At 39.7% G+C, this 24,190-nt stretch overlaps 1 protein-coding gene across 1 annotated transcript in view; it reads left to right on the top strand.

The window, feature by feature from the left end:
* Nucleotides 1–24,190, top strand: part of LOC120783218 (cadherin-22) — a 235,114-nt gene that overhangs the window by 146,341 nt on the left and 64,583 nt on the right. The window contains exon 3 of the mRNA XM_040116033.1: nt 19,029–20,159. Coding sequence (XP_039971967.1) covers nt 19,929–20,159 — 231 coding nt within the window. The 5' untranslated portion in view covers nt 19,029–19,928. The remainder of the gene's footprint in view (nt 1–19,028; nt 20,160–24,190) is intronic.

Here is a 24,190-nt window from a genome sequence, read left to right as displayed (position 1 = left end):
TTGACCTTTAGTTTTTACATTTATTAACAATATTTTCACATCTTAATTTTGTTACATTTTCTCATTTCAGGGTATTAGTGTGCAAATTGCGCTAGATTTGTTTTCTATTTCCAAGCCCATTATTAAATAAGACAAGGATATTACTGTGTAATTTAAACGGTTTTCCTCTTCCATTTCCATTCCTAAATAATGTTAATCCTCAACGTAGCTGCCATGCATCCATTCTTTATCTCTGTTGTTGTACAACTTCTACTGTTGCCCGTTCTTTCACAAAATCCAAACACGAGTATAATAGAAGTCATATCTCATTAAATGACTGGTAGTCCAGTTCCTGTATTTTCTGTAGGTTGTAGAACAATATAAGGACATTTGAAGCAATTATTATTATTTGACATCTGCAGTAGTTTAAAAAACAGAATTGCAATGTCTGCAGTCTATAGAGCAATTCTCTGTTTGCAACTAATTGTATACGCCAGTGAAATTTAATATTTGTACTTGCTGATGAAGTCCAAGAAGCTATCTTGGTTGTATTTAACCCCACCCCCAAAATAACACTGCCACCCTCCTCCTGCTGGTCCACTCCTGGCCACATGCCGTGATTCTGATCGACTTCTGATGGACATTATTCCCTTTATGATGGTAATAATAACTTCAATGTTGTCCTAATGATAGTGATCATAATGCTGGGGACTCACTCTCCAAATAGTGCTTTGATAGCCGTGCGACAACCTCAGCAGGGAGTGAGCAAGCTGACTTCAAAGGTGTGATTTACCTCACAGTGGAGTGCAGGGCATTGCAGCACACAGTTGTCATTTTCTTGGGGAACTTCTCCTTTTTGATACTGTGCTTCAATACTACTGCTGTTCGCCAGCCAGGTACTTGAGGCCTGAGACAAATGCTATAAAGCTCTTAAGTGATTTTTTTTTTTCTCCTTTCTTTTTTAGCATAGCTTATACTCCCTCCTCTCTATAGCATCTCTATAGATAGTCCATCTATTTAATAATATCACCGTTTTGGCTCTCTTGGCCATGCACTGTAGGGCCAGTTTGGGTTAGACGGAGAAGGAAAGTTACACAGAGCTCATCTTGACATTAATATTGATCAGTTCTCCAGTAAACGCCACTTCTTTGCTTAGCCGCAAATTGAACTCTAACACTCATCCACTCCCCTCATCTCTCCTTGGAATCTGTCCTGCACAGGCCCGGTCATTTTCATGCAAAAGATTGCCTTTTTCTGCCTCGAGGAGAACACAATGGATAGATTGATTAGGCAATATCGTAATGGGGATAGGGTAATGAGCCTGTCAATCATAGAGTGGACAGTGTCTGACAGAGAAAATAAGCCCAGGCAGCAGAATTATTTTGCTAGTAGATACTGTAGGCATGGGGGGGACTAACTTACTACAGAATGAAATAGAGCCACATATTGCACTTGAGGGTTTGTTCGTTTATAGTAATCTATTATGTATTTGTTGATTATGCACACTATGAGGATTTGTACTCATCTGAGTTAAAAAAAAATTATATATATATATATATATATATATATATATATATATATATATATATAAATGTGTATATATCCTCATATATATGTATATAAACGATGTTGATTCCCACCTAAATATCCAAACTGAACATCAAAGCTAAACTGCTGAAATTCAACAGTTCTTAATCCTCCCAACAACAAAAAAAAACTTCCCCCCGACAGGAGTGAACAGTAGTATCATTATATCATTATATACTGGCAATAAAAGTGACAAGTTGGAAAAGTATAATCATGGGATTTGCATATGTCATTATATGTCACCCTGTATGTGTCCCTGTCCTGTCATGTCTTGGACGTGAACTAATTCAGAGGTCAAGGGGTCACGTAGTGATGGCATTTCTTATTTGGCATTTTCTATCATGTGCCTCCCTTTTAATGACTCACTTCCCATCGCAAATATAAAATGCTGAAAAGCTATACATGCAGCTTACAGTTATGACTGATACAAATGACATCTGCAGTGCCCGGTCATTTCCAGTGTGAACAAGTGCATTATAAACCTAAAAGGAAAGAAACCTGCTCCATGCCATTCCATTTGTTTTCCTGCTGGGCATGGAGAGCAAATTTGCTTGTATCTGAAGCTGAGCAATTTGTTTTATTTGACTTCTCGCCCCATAAACTGTCAACTCTGGTTCCCCTAACCCAGAAGAGCTTTCCCACAGAAAACAAATGGGCTCTGTAATGACCGTCTCTAGCAGAGTTCAGTTTTGCGGTGTGATCTATGTATTTATCCAAGAACGTTTGCTCTGCTTATCTCCAAAAGGGTGCAAAACTAGTGAGTTTCTCACCGTGTGCCAGAGTGCTTGTCGTTACTGTATATCTTTCCATGGATCTCATAATTTTCTTAGAGGGTTGTTAGAAATTGGGGAACATCTTAAAATATTTATATGGCTTCAGAAACTCTGTTTCAAAATTCAGGACACTTCTGTCTGTGTGTGTCCGTGTGTATATTTGCATGTCTGCGGATGCTGCAGAGAGACAAAGACAGAGAAAGAGGCATTCGTGTTTGTGTGTTTGTGACCATGAAGAAGTGACTGTTCATCCACCTATTGATTTTGGAGGAGGCTCTCACTGAGATCTTTGGAGGTGTGTCCTGTGAAGTGGCTATTATGTGAAATCAGTTATCGTTGGTTGATTCTGTGTGCTTTGTATTCATTGCTTCCAATTCTCCGAAACAGCTTATGCTGCGTCTCCTTAGGATGCAGCCAATTTCATTCAAATTCCCTATTTTAAAGAACACACCGATGCCTAAACATGGTTTGCAGGTGCACCCACCGTAATTGTTCCAGCTCTAAGCAGAATTAATCAATTGCCTTGCTTCTCTTGGCCCTTTGAAAGATTTTAAGTGGATTTGTATGGAAATCCACCAATTCCATGTTCTAAATTATTTAAAGAAAGTTTGTTGTGGTTGCTGTAGTGCTAATGCAGAGCAGGTGCGAGATAATTTCAGTATTAACCGCTTCAGATACAGAGTGGGAGGAAGTTTTCTCTTTCTCTGATTATGATCTAGGATATAGGATCCAGGATTTTAAACACGAGCTCACAGTTGATTGGATAATAGCACAGTAACTGGTACTGGGGGTAATGCATGACTGTAAATTTATTTTCACAGTAGCAAAGTGGGCTAACACATTATGTTTTGATTTTTTGTGATTAAAGAACAGTTACTACCTTGATGAAAAATGTCACTGTATTATGTATAAAATCTCATCAGAATAATGACACAACACACAGAAGTCAAACCTGTGTCAAAATCTGTGAGGTAAAGTTATTTTTTTTTTAGGGGATATGTGCACATTCATACATGCTCCACAGGTGCTAGGCAACAGTTACTTCATGCACAAGGGAGAAAAGGAGAAATACTCACACAGTATTCTCCTAAATGTCCTCAAAGAAGCATGCGAGCATTTAATAAGCAGTGATACTTGAAGTTATGTCATGTTAAAATTAAAAATACAGTTTTAACAAAAATGTAAGTAGTCTTTGTTCAGAAATACCTGTCCACAGCAGCAAATCTAACTGAGCAGTCTGTCAAAGCTCTCGCCAGTCTACGTGAAACTGATGGCATTAGAACCTTGTCCTGTTACAGATATTGGTTAGAAAGACTCAGCCCCTGCTGAATAGTAAATGCAGAGATGTGTCAGGCTGCATAATGGAGAAAAGGCTGCTCATATGTACAGTTTTTCAGACAATCTCTTTTTTTTATATATACTTGTGACAAATTGAAAAAACAAAAACAAATGACAGCTAAAGACTAGTATGGCTTTTAGAAAGTGAATAACGTGATGAACTGAGTACAAGTAATGAATTACTGTTCTCAAGTAACTTCCTCAGCACTGACATTTGCAAACCTGTAGATGGGGGGTTGAAACAGCCTGTGTCCTGGCTGTTGACATTTGACATGGAGTTCCCTTTAATTCCTGAGTGGCTATATAATAATTACTGCAGTTATACAACCTTGTCCCCGGGCTTGGAGGCTTGACCTTTCTGCAAATAACATGTTCATTTGCCTTTATGTGAAAACAGGAATGTCATTTCCTGATGTGCTCTCCGGATGCAACAACACATGTCATCTTACATGAATTGCATTTACCGTGTGTTAATGCACATATGCGGTATTTCTTCTGTAATGGTTTTTTGTTTTTGTTTTGTTTTTGTTTTTTTTTTTATGTTTTTGGACCCTAATGACTGTCTAGCCTTAGCTAAAGTAGCCCTGCACCCGGGACTCAGACGGAGAGGCATTTTCACAAACACTTAACCATCACAGAGTGTGGAGAGTGAGATGATACATACAGTCAGCTTTGGTCCTTTCTGACCACAATCTGGCCTAATGGGAATCTTATGGCTGACTGCACCACAGAGCAGACAGAGTGAGGATGTATGGCCACCTAGTGAAAGCATTCCAGCAGGAAAAATGAACTACACTGAGAAGAAAAGTAGGGCCATATTACAGGGGGATGATGGGAGGACAGGGAGATGGGGGGTGGAAAAGAAAAAGCATTGGGTTGGTGATAAAGAGGTCAAAAATGTGTTTCTTTTCTCTTTATGAGATACAGTAGTTTAGGATCTCAGATTGTATTTTCACACCTATTTTTTTTTAACTATTCAATCAATTATGGTCAATAAGGGCATGTGATAGACTGACTTTTGCAAATATATTTCCGGCACACATGTTTATTTTTTCCTTGTCTAGGAGAGCAAGTGTCGGTACATAACAGAGGGGAGGCTGTGTGCAGTGTTTGCCACGTTTTTACTTTGTACATACAGTATTTTCTTCTCGCTTTGAGGTTTGAGATTGGCTGCTGTCGTAACATATTGCATCTCTGGATTCAGACAGTGATAAAGGGAAAAGTAAAATAAACATGTTACTGCCTCAGAAGTCCTGGTGAAATGTTTACTCCTCTGAATATGTTAAAGGGAAAAGAGATCATATGTAACATGATTATGAACAAAGCAGCTGAAGTGTGATCAAAGGGCGGGGGGATGGGAAACACACGCTTACACTTCCAGACACATATACAGGAGACAAAAAAGTTGAGGGGATAAACAGAAATTATGAGATGGATTAAAAGATTACAGTGGAATGAGATTTTCTCAGTAATGAAAACAAAACATTAGTAATGTACTTTGCTACGGGTGAAACGTAGAATCTGGGGGTGGGGGTTTACTCTTTTGAGATTTTGCCCATGATTTTTATGGGAGCTCTGCTTAATAAACATCCATTGGGCTCTTAAAGCTCTGCTTTCACTCTTGCAGGTTCAATGTGCAGTGCAAGCATTCATTTAAGTGTCAAAACATGATATTCTTGGCAAACCATAATTAGTTGTCTTCTTTTTCTTTTATCAGTGTTGTTTTTCCTTCCCAACATGTTGCACAGCTAGTGTGTAAAACATGCAGATGCTTTAATAAGATAAGGTTTAAAAAGCAGGTCAATTTATTGACAACATCTGAGCTAAAATGCCCAAATTAACACACCGATGACTTTTGTTCAGCATTCGAAAGAAGTACCTTTCTATCGTTACTTGTGTTCTCTCAGATCTACTATACAGCTTTTGGGAAGCGTGGTAGAAAATGCTTAAAGGGACAGAAGTGCAGTGTTATCCATTTTTACTGTGTTTTAATTAGTTATTCGTCGTTTTAAATCAGGGATTACGTAGATTGATAGTATTGTAGATTGAAGGGGGAAAAAAGTGAAGGGAGGGAATCGCGCTACCAGGTGATACGGGTTAGCTAGCATGGGCATGATTTTACTGAAGAAAGGCGACGATGTATCGGACGTTGATAAAACCTTCGAAAATAAATGGAGATGGGCTTGGCTCTGCGAAACATGGGAGAACGGAAAGCCTTTTAGCTTTTTCAGCCAGGTGTGTGTGTTTGCATGGTATGATTAGTCAGTTAGACAGACAGTTCGGCCCCTCAATACACTGTGATTGCCCCAAACGCATCGGTGAATATATCAGAGAATATTGCTTGGAGAACAGTAAAGAAATGACAAATTTTCGGAAAAAGAGCAAATTGGATAACATAGACTGCAATACTGAGTTTACCCTCTATACCTACATTTTTAATTTTAATGTTTTTATTAACAAATGTAGTCAAAAATACTTGCTTAGGAAACTCCTTATACATGCTGTTGCATCGATACACTGTACAGAAAAGACACACCAGAACAGGTTGCGCAGGACACTGGTGCCCATGGCACAGTACACCTGTTCATAGGCAGTTGTTATCAGAATTCCATGCCAAGTGAACCAGAGGCTAGTGCGCAATAGTGTACGATGCCATGGCTCAAAATGCTCTACGTATGATGCAAATCCTTCTGCTGGAGACCAGTCTCCTGATCCATGATGCATCAAGCCTCCTTTCACAGAAGGAGAAAGAAACTGTTATACTTCTGCAAGATATTCGACTTGTGAACATTATGACAGTCCATCCTACTCTCTTAGCTTTGCGTTTGCGTTTGCTGGAAGGAACTCTGAAAGCCACCAGTGGTCTCTGGTTGTCCTAAGAAGGTCTTAAGTATAGTCGGCCTGAAGCTAAGGGCAGAGTCAGAGCAGTGTGTTGACAGACACCGGCGCTCTTCCACCATCCTGGGCCCATGTGCGCTGATAACTTACAACTACCTTGGTCATCACCTGTCGTTAACAGAGACACACACATGCCTACATGTATGCATGTACACACACACTGATACACATAATATTGCCTTTTCACTCTTGCATGCACACATGTGAGTAGAAACACACACGCAGAGTCGCAGAGGAGCAAGCTTTTGGCTCTGCCACTTAGTCCAGTCTACCCCTTAAGATCCCTCTGCCCTTCTCCTTTTGTTTGTTTCATTCATATATTCATTTACTACCTCTCTCTCTCTTTTATCTCTATCTCTCTCTTTCTCACTCTCTCTCTGAGTCTCTTCCCTCTCTTCCCCTCTCTCTCGCTCTCTCTCAGCCAAAGCTGGGGATACAGAGCGCCAACCACCCGTGAGATGAGCGATTTAGTAATTGTGTAGCTGGCAGCCCAGGCATGGGGGCCTGTGCAGCAGTAATGGACAGTGTGGCATGTATGGGTGCAAAGCCTAGTCCAGTGGGGAGAGAGGACAGAAAGAGACAGAAAGAAAAAAGACAGAAAAGGAAGAGACAGAGAGCCTGATACAGGGCTAGTTCTCGAAAAAGAAATATAAGAAAAATTAATGGATATGAAGAGAGCGCGAGAGAAAAGAGAGTGGGTGAAGGCGCATCTTGGTACGTGGGTGGAAGCTTTTGAGTTTTGAAGAGTAGCAGCAGTATTGGCATGGGAGAGAGGCAACAAGGGAGGAGGAGAAGGAAGGGAGGGCAGAGATTTGAAGAGAAAGGGAGGGAGCGAGGGACGGGGGTGGAAAAGCAGCAATTAGTGTAATTAGGAGACCAGCTTTAGCAAGGCACTGACAATATGTCACCTCTCATTATAACCCATAAGCAAACACAGCAGCCTAATGCAAGGCAGCACCCATTCTCTAGACAGTTCCCTGTGTCAATGCAGATTTTGTTCTCCCAAGTCACGCTCAGCTGCATATCATTGACTTGCCAATACAACATGGGGTTCTGGATTCAGACTATAGAGTCCAGTCGGGTGAGAGAGAGAGAGACCCAAACAATAGCAAGGTTAGACTGCCATGCCGCCGGAGCACAGGATGTTTGGCAGCCAAACAGGAAGGAGTCCTGATCCTTGTTAAACTACAGTGGGGTGGATTAATTCAGATAGATGAAATGTGTTGGATGTCTATGCATAGCTGGTTCGAAGGGAGGATAATATGTCGTGGTCAGTTGAAATTTATGTTTGGATAATTATGGCATGAGAACTGCATTGTGCTTCGAAGATGTCCGTCAACATTTCATCACTTTTATATATTATGTTTATGCATGATTGCACTTTGATCATAATATTTCTTAATCTATGTCTTTTTCAATAGAATATATAGAATATAACAGGTAACTTTGAAGTCGGATTTCATTGGAAATACCTCCCTGCCAGTGCAGTCTATGAGTAGCTATAGACAACTATGCACAGAATGCAGATATCTTTGTCATTATTGGATGCTTGCCTGTTTAGCAGGCTCATCATTTCTGCCCATTTCTGTATATTTACACAACTTCCATGAGCCAGTACACTTGTTTTCATGGCAACCCTACTGTACTCCAAAGCAAACTGTTGTTTTTTTGTTTCCTTTATATTTTTTTCTATTTTGCCAGTCTCACAGCAAACGACCCATTAAAACTTTACCATTGCGACATAAACACTTTAGAGAAAGAGACATGTTTTCTGTTGTGCCTGTGGTTCTTTTTTTTTTTCACCCCTCTGTGACATGGCACGGGGCTGCCGGGCCAAGTCACTGTGACAAATTGGGATTGGAAATGACAAAATGGGCTATTTAATAAGCATGGCGGAGGGGATTGGACTCTGGTGTCGGGTTCACTTGAATAAGCAGACTGTCTGAACTCCTCCTGGGCCCGGCTTTGATGGCAGCTTTCATCCATCTGATGGGTAGATTCTGGCAACGGAAGATGGAGCCGGGTATGTTTCGCTATCTGCAGTGTTTGTGTGTGTTAAACTGTGCATGCTCATGCGTGTGTGTGCACGGGGACGGTTTTGAGTAAATGCAAAATCAGTGCATACATCAATCCGAGGAAGAGATATTCTGTGGTGAGCGAGTGGGCCCAGGGGGAGTAAATGTTGCCATGTGTTAACCTCAGGCTATTAACTTCCAAATATAAACTCCTTGCCTCAGATAGTAATCACTTGTGCCATTTTTTTGTCACTGTGGACCCTGAAATGATAAGTTGTTATTTGAGAGAGATGCAGCGATATTCCCTAATGATCCCCTACTCAACTGAGTTGTCATACTGTATGTCTGAGTGTGTGTGGGTGCAGAGCAAAATGTAAGTTTGTGCTTATCCATATGTGTAATAGTGTGCATAAAACATGATAGGAGGTTAATGAAAATGTGCATGTTTGTGTTTTTAGAATACAGTCATCATTAAGTTGGAAATGCTAGCAACATATACAACAATGTCTTGAGAAAATGTGTTTTAAGGTAATAAAGAATGGAACTGGAAAAGATAAAGGAGTTAAAGGAGAAAGAGATAAAACTACAACCCTGCAGAGGGAGCGATGCTGAGACTATTAAACAGACAACGGGAAAAAAGGCAATAAAAGAACAAAAGTGACAGTGGAGTGCAAAGAAGAAATGAGTGAGAAAGATGGTGCGGATGGGCAGCCAGCATAAGGGGGGATAGAAAAGGTTTAAAGGCAGGGTTAAAAGCCAAAAGAAAAGACAACAAAACAAAGTAACACAGGGAGAGAGGAGAGAGCATAGGTTTTAGAACTTGCTGACAGTGAGTTAGACACAGACAGAGAGATACAGAGAAGGCAAAAAGATGCATGGAATATAGAATAAGAGAGTGAAGGAAAGTGAGAGATGAAGAGTGAGGGAGCGAACTAGTAGTAGGATGGGTTATGGCAGGACAGGGAGAGTGCAGCTTAAGTTTGCATACATTTTCTGTGAATGTGTTTTAGTGTAGAAGCATGTGTTTTTGTGTCTGTGCATGTTTGTATCTCTGAGTTAATGAGTGAGTATCGATGTAACTATATCTTTGCATGCCTTTTTTTGCCTTGTTTTTTTTTTTTTTTTGGATTATATCAGCCTCCCAGGAAAGAAAAACGTTTCAGGGCAGAAGGACAGTTCTGCATTTTTGACCAGTGCCAAGACACACAGACTAACGTCTGTGGATTATGAATTAAAGCATGACATTTTCCACTAATGTTCAATTTCATATTTCCCTGTCTCAAAACATTGCCTAGTTCAGAATGTGGTTCTAGGCTGTAATTCACAGCTGCACTGCACTGTTGGACCAATCCAGTTGAGCTATTAGTGACTGTCATGTTAGAACTCTGTGTAGTACCTTCCTCTGATGGTTAGAGCTGACTGCAAACCCAATGCTTTTGTTGAAATACTTGCGATTTGAGGAACTGTTACAAATTCAGATGGGTTTGCTTGGCAGTGAGACATGGGGATGCAACAGCATTACTATACACAGCTTTACAGCCTTGAGACCTCGAACCGCACAATACCTACTGTACATGTGATATGGATTCCTAAGCAGTGAATGGATTATAATGGATAGTTTGGACACGTTGACTTGCGTGAATCTCTGGTAGTTGTGATGCCCTTGAGAACCCATTTTAAAGCTTTTTCTCTTTCTGCTTTAGCAGCCCCTTTTTTGTGAGGTCAGTGACTGTCCAGATCACTCTTGGCAAAAACTACATAAAAAAATCAAATAGAGATGTATGTCTTTTTAGAAAATGTGTATTATTGTAATACTGTTTACTGTTTCTGAAAACTAAATAGGGCAGAGACTAAGAGTCTGCAGCCATGCTTGGGGATCTGTGAGGCTACGCTTAGCCAAAGCGGGGCTTTGAGCTAAATGCTAATGACAGCATGATAACATGCTTACAGTGATGATGCTAACATACTGATGTTTAGCAGGTATAATGTTTACCCCTTGCATCTTGATTTTGTGTATTAGCATGTTGCACCAAACACAAAGTACAACTGATGCTTATGGTTTTACATGAGTTTTGTGGGTATTTGCCCATAAACCAAAGTCTTGGACGAATTGAAATTTTGACTATTGCCATAATAATTTGAATTTTATCAGCAACTGAATACTAAATTTAGAAATTTTATCTCTACTGAATACTTAGTGTTGAAATCTAAATACCACTGAGTTTATTGCACTAAAATATTTGACCTTGACAACCATCTGTCGGAATTTCTGTGGTCTGACTTTCATTTTGTTAAATTCTCAATAGTCTATTTCAATTTGTGCAGTTTCAAAAACTTTATTTCCCATATATATATATTAATTTTTGGTTTTAAAATTCCCATATGCTGAAAAGCGTATAGATCATTTGCACAAGAGTCCTTCTCCAGTCAAGCAAGCTGAGAGGTGTTCATGGGATAAAATAATATAATGTGATGTTATAGCTCTTCTAGACTTTCCAAATGTTATTGGGCCAAAAGTATCAATTTCTGATAATTAAAAAAAGTTATTTCGTGAAATAAAAAAATGTATTCACTATTTTAGCCCTTCTTTCCTAGTGATTGTGAATGTTGTGTTCCAGGGGGCTTGCCTGGGGCAGCTTTTGATTTGACCAAGCGTATTTTGGCAGGAATATTTCTATGTGAATTTGAACCCTAAACTAAATATATAATGGAAAAGTTTTTGAAATTGCACAACTTGAAATTACCGATTGAACATTTTCAGAAAGATTCTTCTCAAAGCCAAATATTTCAGTGCAGTAAATTCAGTGGCATTTAAATTTCAACATTTGGTATTTAGTTGCATAATTCAAATTATAATGGCAAAGATTTGCTTCCATACTGGTATTGCTAGATGAAAAGTCACAGAATCACCAAAGTCATTAGGATCCACCAGCCATAGCATGCCTTGAATATCTGTACTAAATGTCATGACAATCCAATCAATAGGGTTTGAGATATTTCACACAAAACCAAAACTGTCAACCTTATGGTGAAGATGTTTGTCTGTGGTCTTGTCGAATTTATGGACAATTCCTTTGATGCTATGATTGAAGTTTTCTTATAAATCTACCAAAACCTTAGTAACATGGGGAAAAAATAACAAAATACATGATGTTGGTAGGGCTCTCTACTTATCTGTCTTTCCAGTACATGAAAGGATCTGATGAGATGCTGCTACCTGCTTTGCCAGCTTTAGTTGCAGCCATGCAGTGCGTGTTTGCAGTAAATGACGGTGCCTTCAAAATGAGCCAGCTTGATATGCTTTACTCTGAAATCACTGACAAGTGGTACAAATAATTGCAGAGACTGCAGCAACTTTTTCAACCCAAGTTAAAAAGTATTCCCTTGATTTAAAAAAAAAAATGCAGCCTTGTGTTTTTCACTAAGTAATTCACAGTACTCACATGCACTCCATACAACTTTGAAGTGGCATCTAATCTGATTGGTCAGGGAAGGCACAATAGAGAGGAGAGCAGGCTAATGGAAGAGCAGAGAGGCAAAGATAACAAGCTTATCACAGTGTGAAAAAAGTGGGCAAAAACTTGCTTTGGAGACAAATCCAAATAGACTGACCAATCAGCTGACTTGTCAGCCTCCTCATGGCACATTTCAACAAATAGTCCTTAATCCTGAACCTTGTGATAGCTGTAGGAAAGTTAGAGCAATGGAAGAAACTTTCCTCTTTCAGTTATTCAAATATTTTCTATTTTATTTAATGTATGCTGTAATATAAATGTTTACTTATTTATTTGAAACATTTCTCACATATCTTTAATTGTAATCTTTTCAGAATATGGGTCATCTTTCCTCAATAATGGAAGGCTTTTTCATATGCTGTATTCAACCCTTCCCCCTCTGTCTTGCGAGGTGTATGTTTACATATGTAGAGCTGTGTTTACATACATACATACCTCAGAGGGTGTCTCACGGTTTGGAAAAGGAAGTTAATGCTTTGTGACTGAAACCATATGTTAGTGACAGTTTTTAGGACAACAACTGCCTTATTTAAGAGTCGGTGGTCAAGGCTGATTTTCAGAGTGGTTCATCGACTTCACACCCTCTCACAAGCAGATCTGCAGATGCTTGATTTGACGCTGTACTTCTTCGTAATAAACCTTTATATGCAATCAAGACGGTGTCAGCGGAGTCTCCTTCATCCTCTTCACATCATCAACACCATCTAATAAACTACACTTGTACTGTCCCCAGTCTTCAACAACTGATCAGATGTTTGTTTCAAGCATGGAACAAAATATTTAATCCATCACTGCATAAAATAGCAGTGTTCACTTATGTCGCTATGATAAAAACACAAATAATTTTAGAATAAGCTATAAGGTAGACCGTATTAAATGTACAGTTAGCTTACATAAAAGCATGCATACAACAGTTGAACAGAAGATATTTTGATTATATTCCAGTCATAATCCACTCGTTTGCTGCTGCTTTAAAACCAGTGTTGCAAAGAGCATCTTGCTTTAGCTGCCTCACTCCTCTCTGTCTCTATGTCCCTATCTCATCTCTTTTGAGGGCACTGTCACTATAAACAATGTGCAACAATCATTATGGAGCTTCATTTGTAAAGCTACATTAGCCTTACCTAACCACTAAATACAACCAACAGTTAGCCCATTACAGTGTAGTGAAACTATAAGCTTCAAGGTATCTGATGAGGGCGGCACAGGGGTGCAGTAGTTAGCACTGTCGCCTCACAGCAAGAAGGTTCGGAGTTCGAACCCTGGTTCTCCCTGTGCCTGTGTGGGTTTCCTCTTGGTACTCCGCCCTCCTCCAACATGTTAATTGGCAACTTTAAATTGCCCGTGGTCCCCCACATGACTGGTTGTTTGTCTCTATGTGTGTCAGCCCTGTGATGGACTGGCGACCTGTCCAGGGTGTATTTTATTTTTGCATATTATTGCTATTCATTTATTTAATTATCGTTTAATTAATAATATTTTTGCCAAAGAGCCAAAGAGGGAAAAACGCCACTAATTTGAGCCGCTATGGCTACTGTGTGTCTCTGGTAAAATGCATTGTAACACAAACACACACACACACACACACACACTCCTACATTACAGGGCTGTCTGTTGGCCATTGGCTCCATGCCTATCAGTTCACAGTGATCAGTCTTGCCTGCCTGTCGTCTGTCCGCTGCCAGCTGTCAAAGGGCCTGCTCTGGGCATGCCCACTGATGAGAGGCTGCAGCCATGCTCTAGAATCAATCCAGCGCTCTAATAGGTCACGAATGGCTGCACAGTGGTTGCCAATAGCTTGGGATTGCAGAATAAGTAGAGGAGGGGGTGGAAAGAGATAGAGGACAGAGAGAGATACACAGGGAAAGACAGATATGTCAGCTATATTTTTATCTTCAACAACAAGTTTTGCTGGCCACTGTTAGAAAAGAAAGGGCAGTAATTGACATGCAACTAAATTGCAGCCACTAGTGAGGGCTTCTGACTTCACTGTAATGATTGCCAACTTTGAGTGAAACCAGAACACACTAGCATAAATCTCTCCTTCGCTGTCTCTGTCTCCCTCTCTAACTCATTAGAGTTTCCTACTTTTAGACCTAATTATGAGTAAATGTGTACACACTTAATGAAATTCCCTAAGTAGGGAGGCAGAACAGAAGGAGAATGAGATTCATTGGAGGAGTGTGGATTTTTTCTTTTTTAGATACCAAGCAGTTGGTGCTCAGCAAATGTTTCAGTTTGCATAGCAACTTCTGTGCCGTTGGTGCACGCAGAAAAATATTTGATACAAATGCTCTCTAATTAAACATATTCAAACTGCCTGCCGCACTGTTAAGTCATCTACTGTAAAGGAACAGGGAAAGTGTAGATAGGCAAAAAACGAATTAATTCTATCCACCCAATGCTGTTTGCCTTTGAGGCACAGAGGAATAAACAGTATGTTTTTATTTCTTTGAAGTTATCACTCCACAGCTCAAACATATATAATTGGAAACTTGAAAATAAATATTTTTGATCAATTTAAGTCAAGCAAGAGTTTTCGTTCCTTTTTTTGGATCAACTGTCATTCAAAGAGCAACACGAGATTCACTCCTTCTTATCTCACTATCTCAGAAGTATATGGGGTACATTTTTATAGAAAAATAAAAACCTTTAATTTGAACTTATATTGTACAAGGTTTTCCCTAGGTTTTCAGAGGGCTTAGGTGCTGTCTGGGTTCTGGGGGAATGGTGGGGGGAGAAGGGGTTTGAAATTATTTGAAGGAAAGCATAGCAATTTCTTTATTTGTAAAATGGGCTGCATTAGTTATATCTACTCTCAATCTGCTATTGTTATAGTTAACATGCACAAGAATTAATCCTTAACAAAAAAAGTTTCTACTTAATTTTTTCATTGCTGAAGCTTATCATTTCGATGAATTGCAACTTGGTTATCCGAGAGGATGGTTGTAACAACCATCCCGAGTTGATGGTACAGAGATATATCACGATCAGCTGTTTGATAAGCCTGGCGATGAGCATCTGTCACACACCAATAACACAAACATTCATCCAAACACTGATTGTTGATTGATTTTTTTTGTCAGCACATAGAACTCTCACCATTGTTTTTACATTCATTCACCTAAATGCCATTCGGTTTAAGGAGCTCTGCTAAAACACACAGTGGCTAAGCCTTTCTATGGCAGGGAAAACCCTGTTTGTTGCAGTTGACTCCTACATGATGCTATAATGCATTTAGCTTAAGTTATGATCCTTCAGAACTGTTTTTTCAGATCTATTGTGTACTGAATAGGGAATGGGTACAAAATTGTAGTGGCTTGCAAGAGGTGATGCATTAAGTTGAAATTATTTACAGAAATAATAACAAACAAAAAAAAATTTGTGTATGTGTTTCTCGATCCACAGTGATCTGCAAGTACCAGGCACCTACTTGTTACTTGTCAAAGTTCAAACCTGAAATAGCACTGTGTTGAAAACCCCCAAGGGGCTGCATTGGCTTGGGCAGGTTGCTGAAGTTAGTAGTTAGAATGTTAAATGAGATCCAGGAAGTCTAGTTTAACAGTCTATCAGAATACCAGACACTGCACAGCAGTTTATAACCTATGAGGCAAGGTTTTACATCTCTAGAAAGTTATCATAACAGCAATAGTTCTACCGAGCCATTTTAATGACTGCAAGGGAAACAATATAATTGGGACAATGCTACACTATTCACACACAAGGTTATCTACCTTGAATCTGCATGTATTTGATTGGCAAGTGCAATATGTTGCCTGTTGATGCTGCATTGCATTCTGAAATAAGTCTTCTAACTCTGAGCTTGGATGGCAGTTCAAGAGCATGCATAGTATTACAATCAGTAGCTGTTCCACCAAAGATTAGGTACACCACCTCTGCTGAGGGAAACCACAGAAAGAACTACACACTCTGACCTAGTCACTCCTCGTACCTGAGCAGATGGTGGAGGGGCAGCACATTGTTCATATCTGCAAGAGTTTACTAACCCCAGGAATTCTTTGCATCCCCTGGTGGGAGGCAACACAGCAGACAGGTGATGGTCCGTGGGACTTTTGCAGACAGACACAACGTTGGCTTACAGTGAGTATGGAAATGGAGACACAGAACTGCTGGAACTTGCTCTTTAACATCACAACAGAGTTGGTCTGCCTGCAGAGGGACATCATTCTCTGCCTCAGCAGAGAATGATAATAGTGTGTCATCCTCACTGCCAGGCAGCATGGATTGGCCATCATTCTCTGTTGGTGCAAGTGGTGGATCTTAGAGAGGGACACAAGGCAGAGTCAGAACAGCCCAATCACATAATGTGCTGTCAGGAAAAAACTCCATCAGAGGAGAATGCTGGAAAATAGCCCTGTTACTGCCAACAAGCAAACCTCTACAGTTAGTGAACGCAGGCAGCGGAATGCTCACTGCTGAGGCACACAGTGCACCACTGGTGTTGGTCCACCATGCCATTCAGTTCAGGGCACAAAAGGAAGAGTCTATCTGTGGCGAGAGACAAAGTTGTCCTTGACTGCTAAGTTGTCTCTCTAGAGTTCAGTGTCATTATGTTTAGTCCTGAAGGAAAGTGTGTGGGATATTGGGTCAGAGAAGCCATTTTCTGTCCTCATGGGTTGCTGACAGGCTCCGTCTTGATTGGATTACCCCGAACGCACAAATTTCAGTTTATGATATTCAGGTATTCATAAGGAGGTTATAGAGTCAAGTAAACCTTTTGCGGCAGAAAAAAGGGCACTCCAGCAAGTCAATTTTTTTGTCTTGGGGAGTCCTACATTCCTTCCAATGAAAAAATCGATGCTAGTTACTGTATGTCATTAGGGTTATCTCATGTTGGGCTAGCAGACTCCTTTTTTCCTTCTTTTTTAATGGAAAGTCTGAGTTAAAAACCTGGGGCAAGATGTGTGTGTAACTATTGAATGGATTGTCATGAAATTTATTTAAGCCATTCATGGTCCCGAGAAGAAATCTAAAAAATCTAGTGACTTTGATGATCCTCTCACTTTTCGTATAGCTCCAATATCTTAACAACTATTGGATGGATTGCCATGAAACCTCAGAATCAATTGTAAAAACTTTGCTGATCCCCTGACTTTGCATCTGGTTCCATCATTAGATCAAAATTTAATACACGTCCAATACTTTGGATATACCTGCTAAACTAATGACATTACCATCAGCATCAGTTGTACTTTGAGTTGCTAATTAGACTGTTAACATGCTAACACATTAAACTAAGATGTTGAACATGGTAAGCATTATACCTGCTGAACGTTAGTGTGTTAGCATTGTCACTGACATTATCACGTTGCTCAAAGCACTGCTGTGCTTAATTGCATCCTCACAGCTTCTAACACAGTAGACACTTGTAAGTCTGTCTTTCTCATGTCCCCCGACTTGTGCTATCCTGGAATACCATTTGAGATCACTATTAGTTGGCTTACTATTATCACATTGTATGTGATTGTTGCATGGCTGCTCAATCTGATGTAGCACATCAGCCCCTAGATCAAACAACTGACTACACAGTATGTATGATCACACCACTGTACACGTATGTGTAAATCCCCATACAGTTCCCCCATTAATAACTCCAACTTTTAACAACCAATGAATGAAGACCTCTAAGCTGTTTAAGTTGTTCTTGAACTGTTTGCTCTGGAAATTGGAGACCCCCAGAGCAGTTGGTTTCCAATACCACGGACATTGCCTTGACCAATAGTCTGAGAAGGAATTATTTCCGGAAGCTCCAACTTTGCTACCGGGCAGGAGGAGAGTGAGATTAGAAGTCCTCTTCCAGCCAGCGGAAATACAATAGGTTAAACCACCTGCTGGCCTGAGGAGCTTTTCTTCAACTGGTGTTGCAGCTTTTCCTCTCTTGAGGCTATAAGGCCAGGGACATACTAAATGTTATTGTTTTTCCTTTTTTTAAATCATAAAATCATAGTATTCTGAATGTTTCAAGGAGACCATTAATCACATACAAAACTAACCACAACAGTCTGTCTCATTCCCTCTTCTAGTCTTTCACACATTTTTTTCCATTTTTCAGTTCTTTCTTCTCCTTTTCCCTCTCTTTCTCTGCCCTGTCAGCTCTGTCTTTCTGTCTCGCCTCTGTGAATGTTTCACAACAGCCAAGGACCGTATCTGCTTCCCCCTACTACTCTCCAATGTTTGTCTGAAGTATTAGGGGGTTGTTGCCTCATTGGATAGAATTAATTGATTAATACTTTTATCCAATTAGTGCTCCCTCATGCAATTAATCAGCTGGCTGAGGTTGGGGCCGCTCCATCAGTCGGACGAAAGGCAGACAGATGCTTTGGGTCTGGTGTGTGATGAACAATGACCTCTCTCTCTTGCTTTCCCTCTCTTTCTCTCTCTTCCCTTCTCTCTCCTTTCTATTTTCCACACACCTGGTTTCCTGTCCTCTTTTCACTGTTTTTCCATCACTCTCCAGCTCAAAGCATATTTGTAGAATTGTTGCTGAACACAAGAATCGCTGGTGGAAAACAGTTTCCTGCGGATAATCCTAACAAAACCAATATATTACGAGTTTTGTGGGATCAAAACACACAGAGGTAAAAGAAAAGCAAGATGAACAGAAAGTTGGTGTTGGATTTTTTTTCTTTATTTTCTGTTTGCAAATTGCAACACATTCAGCAGAATTCATAGTATAAGGAATAAATCAAAATGACAGAATATAAAATATTTGTACTGTACGATTAAAAAAAGAGCTTTAAAAATGTATTTATAAAATTTCAGTGTTTTAAAAATGATATCATGCTAAATTCTCTCTAATTTTGATGGTCGGATGACCATTAAAAGGTATCAAGTAGAAAACAATTCCAGATTCAGCCCAAATTGCAGTTATGATAACAGCAACTGTCCTTTCTGTCTTACAGGTTTGTCCTTTTCCTGCCTTTGAATCACTGATGCAGTTGTCATGATGGCCAAAGAAATACCGTAGGACCTTTAAAGAATGAACTTTCCAAACCACTGGATTGTTTGGAGGGAACAACCATCGAAGATCAAACAAAACCACCAACAGTAAAATCGGATGGCCTTTTCTCAGTTCAAGGATTCTGCTTCAGGAGGCAAAACCAGTCATGACTTTTAAAGGAACTGGACTACAGAAGACTTTTCTTTGCAAAAAAAATTCTATAGAATAACTTTGGACAGCTTAGTATTAAACCACCTGAAACACACATCAGTCATTTGAAGTGACGTGGCCAGAAGTGAAATTGGGAGCACTGCAAGCAAACGACAAAGGCAAGAAAGGATGAAAACCATCACTCTTCAGAGGCGTGTTCCTCAATGCCATTGTGTCCCTGATACCCCCTAGTTCCCCCACTGGTCAGTGAGCCAATCTAGTAAAATCTGTTGTTTCCTTCAAACATTCAGATTGAAAAACGCTTTCCAGAGTCTGTCTTTTTGTTACTCTAGTTCATATTGTGAGAAAATATCACACTCGATACGGTGGAGCAGATACTATATAAGGATCAGAATGACTGACCATGTTACAATACAAACAGGTACTCAGCAGGTGGTAGAAATCCAATATGCTCCATGACCTGCCTTGTATTCAGCAGATAACTTCAGATTGATTTGTGATCCCATGGATTAACTTTCAAGTTCTCACACAAAGACCTTTTTAAGTTTGCCCCAACTTTGTGGAGTTTTATTTGGTATAAAACTACAAGCGAAAAACTCTTGTCTTCCTGTCTGCATGTATCTTTTATATTACATGTAGACCTTTACCGGATATCTTTCTTTTTTTTTCTTTACTTCTGTTTTTAATCAAAATGGCTCCTTCTTGGACAGCAGGGGCTTGGACACTGTTGGCAGCATTGAGTCTTCTTGGCTGCTGTAGTTTTGGATGGTGTGAGGTCTCAAGGACTAGTGGTTCAACTTCAGGAGGGAATAGACAGGAGCAAGGAGCCTCATCACTGGAACGAGTTAAGAGAGGATGGGTCTGGAACCAGTTCTTTGTGGTGGAGGAGTACACGGGCACAGAGCCACTATACGTAGGAAAGGTAAGATTAGTTAAATGAGTGCAGATGTCTGCATGCTTTTGTCATCAGGATGAATATAATATTAGTAAGGATCTTGCTCAGTCACATCAGCTCCACATAACAACAGACATTTTTATAGTGAGCAGAATTAGAGTCCAGATCAATTCCTCCATGGTGAAAACTGTTCTTGTCCTTGAGGAGCAAGGTAATTAGACAGCACCCAAATATAGATATACAGCAACACAAATGGGCTTCCAAGGGCGGGCATCTGTTTATAAATGAATTAACTGTTTGAGGACTCACACAAACCAAACAAAAGTCACACAGTCACACAGAAAATCCAGTGACACACACAAGTTATTTTAGACAACAACAAAATCTCTGCAATGAGGGTGCAATTGCTGTACTTTTGTACTACAATGAAATGGGTTTCCATTATTGCCTGCTGTTTATGTTTTTATCTACTGAAGAGATTCAAAAGGTTACACCGAGTTAGTCATATTTTATTGTATATAGAAGCGCATGAGAATGTTGCTGGGCAAAACAGTATTTTGGAGTGGTTAGCACTGTCGCCTCACAGCAAGAAAGTTATTGGTTTGAACTTGCCGGGGACTTTCTGTGTGGAGTTTGCATGTTGTCTTGGTGCCTGTGTTTCCTCCGGGTACTCAGGCTTCCCCCCACAGTCCAAAGACATGCAGGTTAATTGGCAACTCTAAATTTCCTGCAGGTGAAGACATGCAGGTTAATTGGCAACTCTAAATTTCCCGTAGATGTAAATGTGAACGCTACGGGTTGTTTGTCTCTATATGTCGTCCCTGTGATAGACTAGAGACTTGTCGAGGGTGTAACCCGCCTCTCCCCTAATGTCGGCCGGGATTAATTCGAGCCCCTCACAGCTCTCAGAGGACAAGCATTATAGCTAATGGATGGATGAATGGTAAATGTTGAAAGTGCCTATACTGTCTGTTCATTTATGTAATTGCTTAAACTGAAAGCCCCAAATAAAATTACCCATAATAATCCGGTTTACATAACAGAAAATTATTTTATTTGTTATTATTGTATTTATATATTGATTAGAGCAGATGCAAATTGTCAAAAAATTGTTGCTGAAATTTCACTGACTGCTTGACCTCATGAACACAACTTCAGCTGAACCACCCCACCAACCTCAGCGGCAATGGTTCATTCCGAGCCAGTGAATTACTAAACAGACACTAGCACAAAAAAACTTCCTTGTGTTCAACAATACTTGCATTTTAATTTCCTCTATTCCTCTGCCAGCTTTTCACCTGCATGAAAAACAGAGACCAAGACATGATGGGTCAAGAAGAAGAGATAAAGATCAAGTCCCAGTGGTTTTCTGCAAAGAATTTCTGTTCTGAAAGATCCTCTATAATCACTAAACAAGCAGTACAATCTTTTCTGCAGCAAAGACATTGACCATTAAAAATCTAAAGCTCTACAGTTCACTTTTTCATTTACATTGTGTTGCATGTTTTTGCTATGGCAGACATGGTACACATCACCTCATGCAACTGAAGAGAAGCTGCCATATTTTAAAGAGAGTCCTTCAACTGTCAGTAGTTTGTAGCTCCTGTGCAATATAGGAGTCATGTGGTTTTGTCTTTTGTTTCACTCCTCTGCTCCTGTTCTTGTTTTCATCTAGCGATAGGGGCCTCATTGCTTCCTGATCCTCTCTGCTTTTTTATGCTGTAGAATCTCTGAAAATTTAGAAGTCCATTGGCTACTCACAAACTGGATACTTCCTCCTCATGCTTCACATGAATAGCTTTCCAAATGTAAACCATCATAACAGGTCGTTGTCAAGTAGCTACACTAAGTTTTAACTTTAAAACATACATACGTCAAAGAAAGTTTGACCCAGACTCTCTGAAGCTGGATTACATCTACATTTAGATTCGGACATATTTTGGTATCAGCTATATTGAATGCAGATGAACAGAAACAAGAGGCGATAAGGAATTATTGTGAGTTTTAAATCTCCACCACATCATCAGCTGCATTTTTACTATGCATATTTATACTGAGAATACGTAGTCCCATCACATTTGGTCAACACTGGCAGTGGGCCTGAAATTCAAGTTCTAATCACAAATATAACACATAATTTAGCTGATTTACCTTAACAGCTATACATAACTTCTACAGCATCAACTAAAGAAAGCTTTGTATCACTTTGTCAAACAATAGCTGAAGTCATCCATTATTCAGTTAAAAACACGGTAATTCTGTTTCCTTTTTGTACTAAAGATCTTGTTTTGAAAATAAACAGAAGGAAATTTTCAAGGAGCCCAGGAACCATTTTAGGAACCTTTGAAGTGACTTTGAAGAGACAGTGAAAACTGTCTCTCAAACATTACCGTTATTCTTTCATCCATTTTCAGACCGATTTGTCCAATCTTCACAGTCCAGTCAATGCAGTGGAAACACAATGCGCAAAAGAGACTCCTTTTTCCTTGTTTAGCTCCTGTGCTGTAGCATAGCAGCATTACTCAGCCATTACAGCCTCAGCTATGTCCTTCTCTTGATGTTGAGAACACTGTCTTGACACCAGAAATGTGCTCATTGAAGGTTATTTTTCTAATGTAATGATAGACAATGAGTATATGTCAAATCAAATCTGTTTGCAAATCATCTCTATGCCATCTGTGCATTTGGGAATAATATCCCTTTTATTTTTTCCGCCTCTTCTCAAATAAACTTCAGTGAGTTGATGAAACTGGACAGGATGTACGATTCGATTGCCTTACATAGGACGTGATATGAAAAGACGGAGTATTAATGCAGACAGCATTAGAGTCAGCGGTGAGTCACACATCAATCATGTGATCCCCTTGTTTCTAATCATTTAGACATGGAAATTGACCAGCTTATATTGCATCTGCATATATTGATCTCTCTATTCTTACAAATAAGATGTTCTCCACAGCAGGGCTGGGTGTTATAATATATATATATATATATATATATATATATATATATACATATAGTATATATAATCATCCTTTGGCCATTATTTATTTGTGTTGCATTCCTACTGGCAAGACCAACAATGAAGCCAACAGGCAGTACTGTCTGTCTGCTAGGAGACAGAGAGATAGACAGAGAGAATATGAGTGATACATGAGGAAAGGAATCAAGGAAGCGGGAACACTGCAAAGGGAGACTAGGAATGAAGAGGCTTCATACACTGACCTCTGATTCATTACAGGACAGGGGGCCAGAGAAGCTAGTGAACTGATATAAAGGGGTTGAAGGAAGCTCGAGGGAGTGACACAGCAGGAAGGAGAGAAGATTTATTTATAGAAATATCTAAAGTTATTGCACTTCATGTGACTTGGGTACCGGCCAGTGTTATCAGTGCTATTAATGGTGTGTGTGAGTGTCGATGTGACTGTCCGTCTATATGTGTGTTTGTGTGTGTGACCCTATCTCTCACACACCCAGCATATAGCCTCTGCTGGATTTTTGGTATCAACACTTTAATATGAGCAGTAGAGGATTAAAGCCAAGCAGCGGGCCTCTGTACTGGATAATTGCAGCAAGCTTTTTTTCATATTACTTTACCCCAACACAGCAAACTTGCCAAGCTTTCTCTGTCTCACACAGTGACTGCCACTACTCTGCTAATGAAATCAGATTTACCAATAAAATGGTCACTTAAACTGTCAGCTTTGGTCAGTACATTTAGATAATGAATCCTTGTGGACTTAAATGATCCGACAACTATATTTTTTCTTGCCAACTGCTTTTCAAAAATGTGTTGTAATGAAAGGCAGAGAATTGGGAATACACTGGAAGTGTACTTTTGTACAAGATGGAGTTACTGTTGAGCCCAGATAATCCTAAATGGCTGTTGTTAAAAGTAGTAGAGGAGATAAAAATGACACATTCTTCTCATGTTCTTATGTTACTCTCTCCTTTATTTTGACAAAAGCTGTCAGAAATAAATCCATTGTGTGTGTGTGTGTGTGTGTGTGTGTGTGTGTGTGTGTGTGTGTGTGTGTGTGTGTGTGTGTGTGTGTGTG

This window comes from Xiphias gladius, chromosome 21, assembly GCF_016859285.1.
Source record: "Xiphias gladius isolate SHS-SW01 ecotype Sanya breed wild chromosome 21, ASM1685928v1, whole genome shotgun sequence".
In the NCBI taxonomy this organism is placed as follows: Eukaryota; Metazoa; Chordata; class Actinopteri; order Istiophoriformes; family Xiphiidae; genus Xiphias; species Xiphias gladius.
Note: the sequence above shows the minus strand (reverse complement) of the source record. Positions and strands in the feature narration are given on the sequence as shown.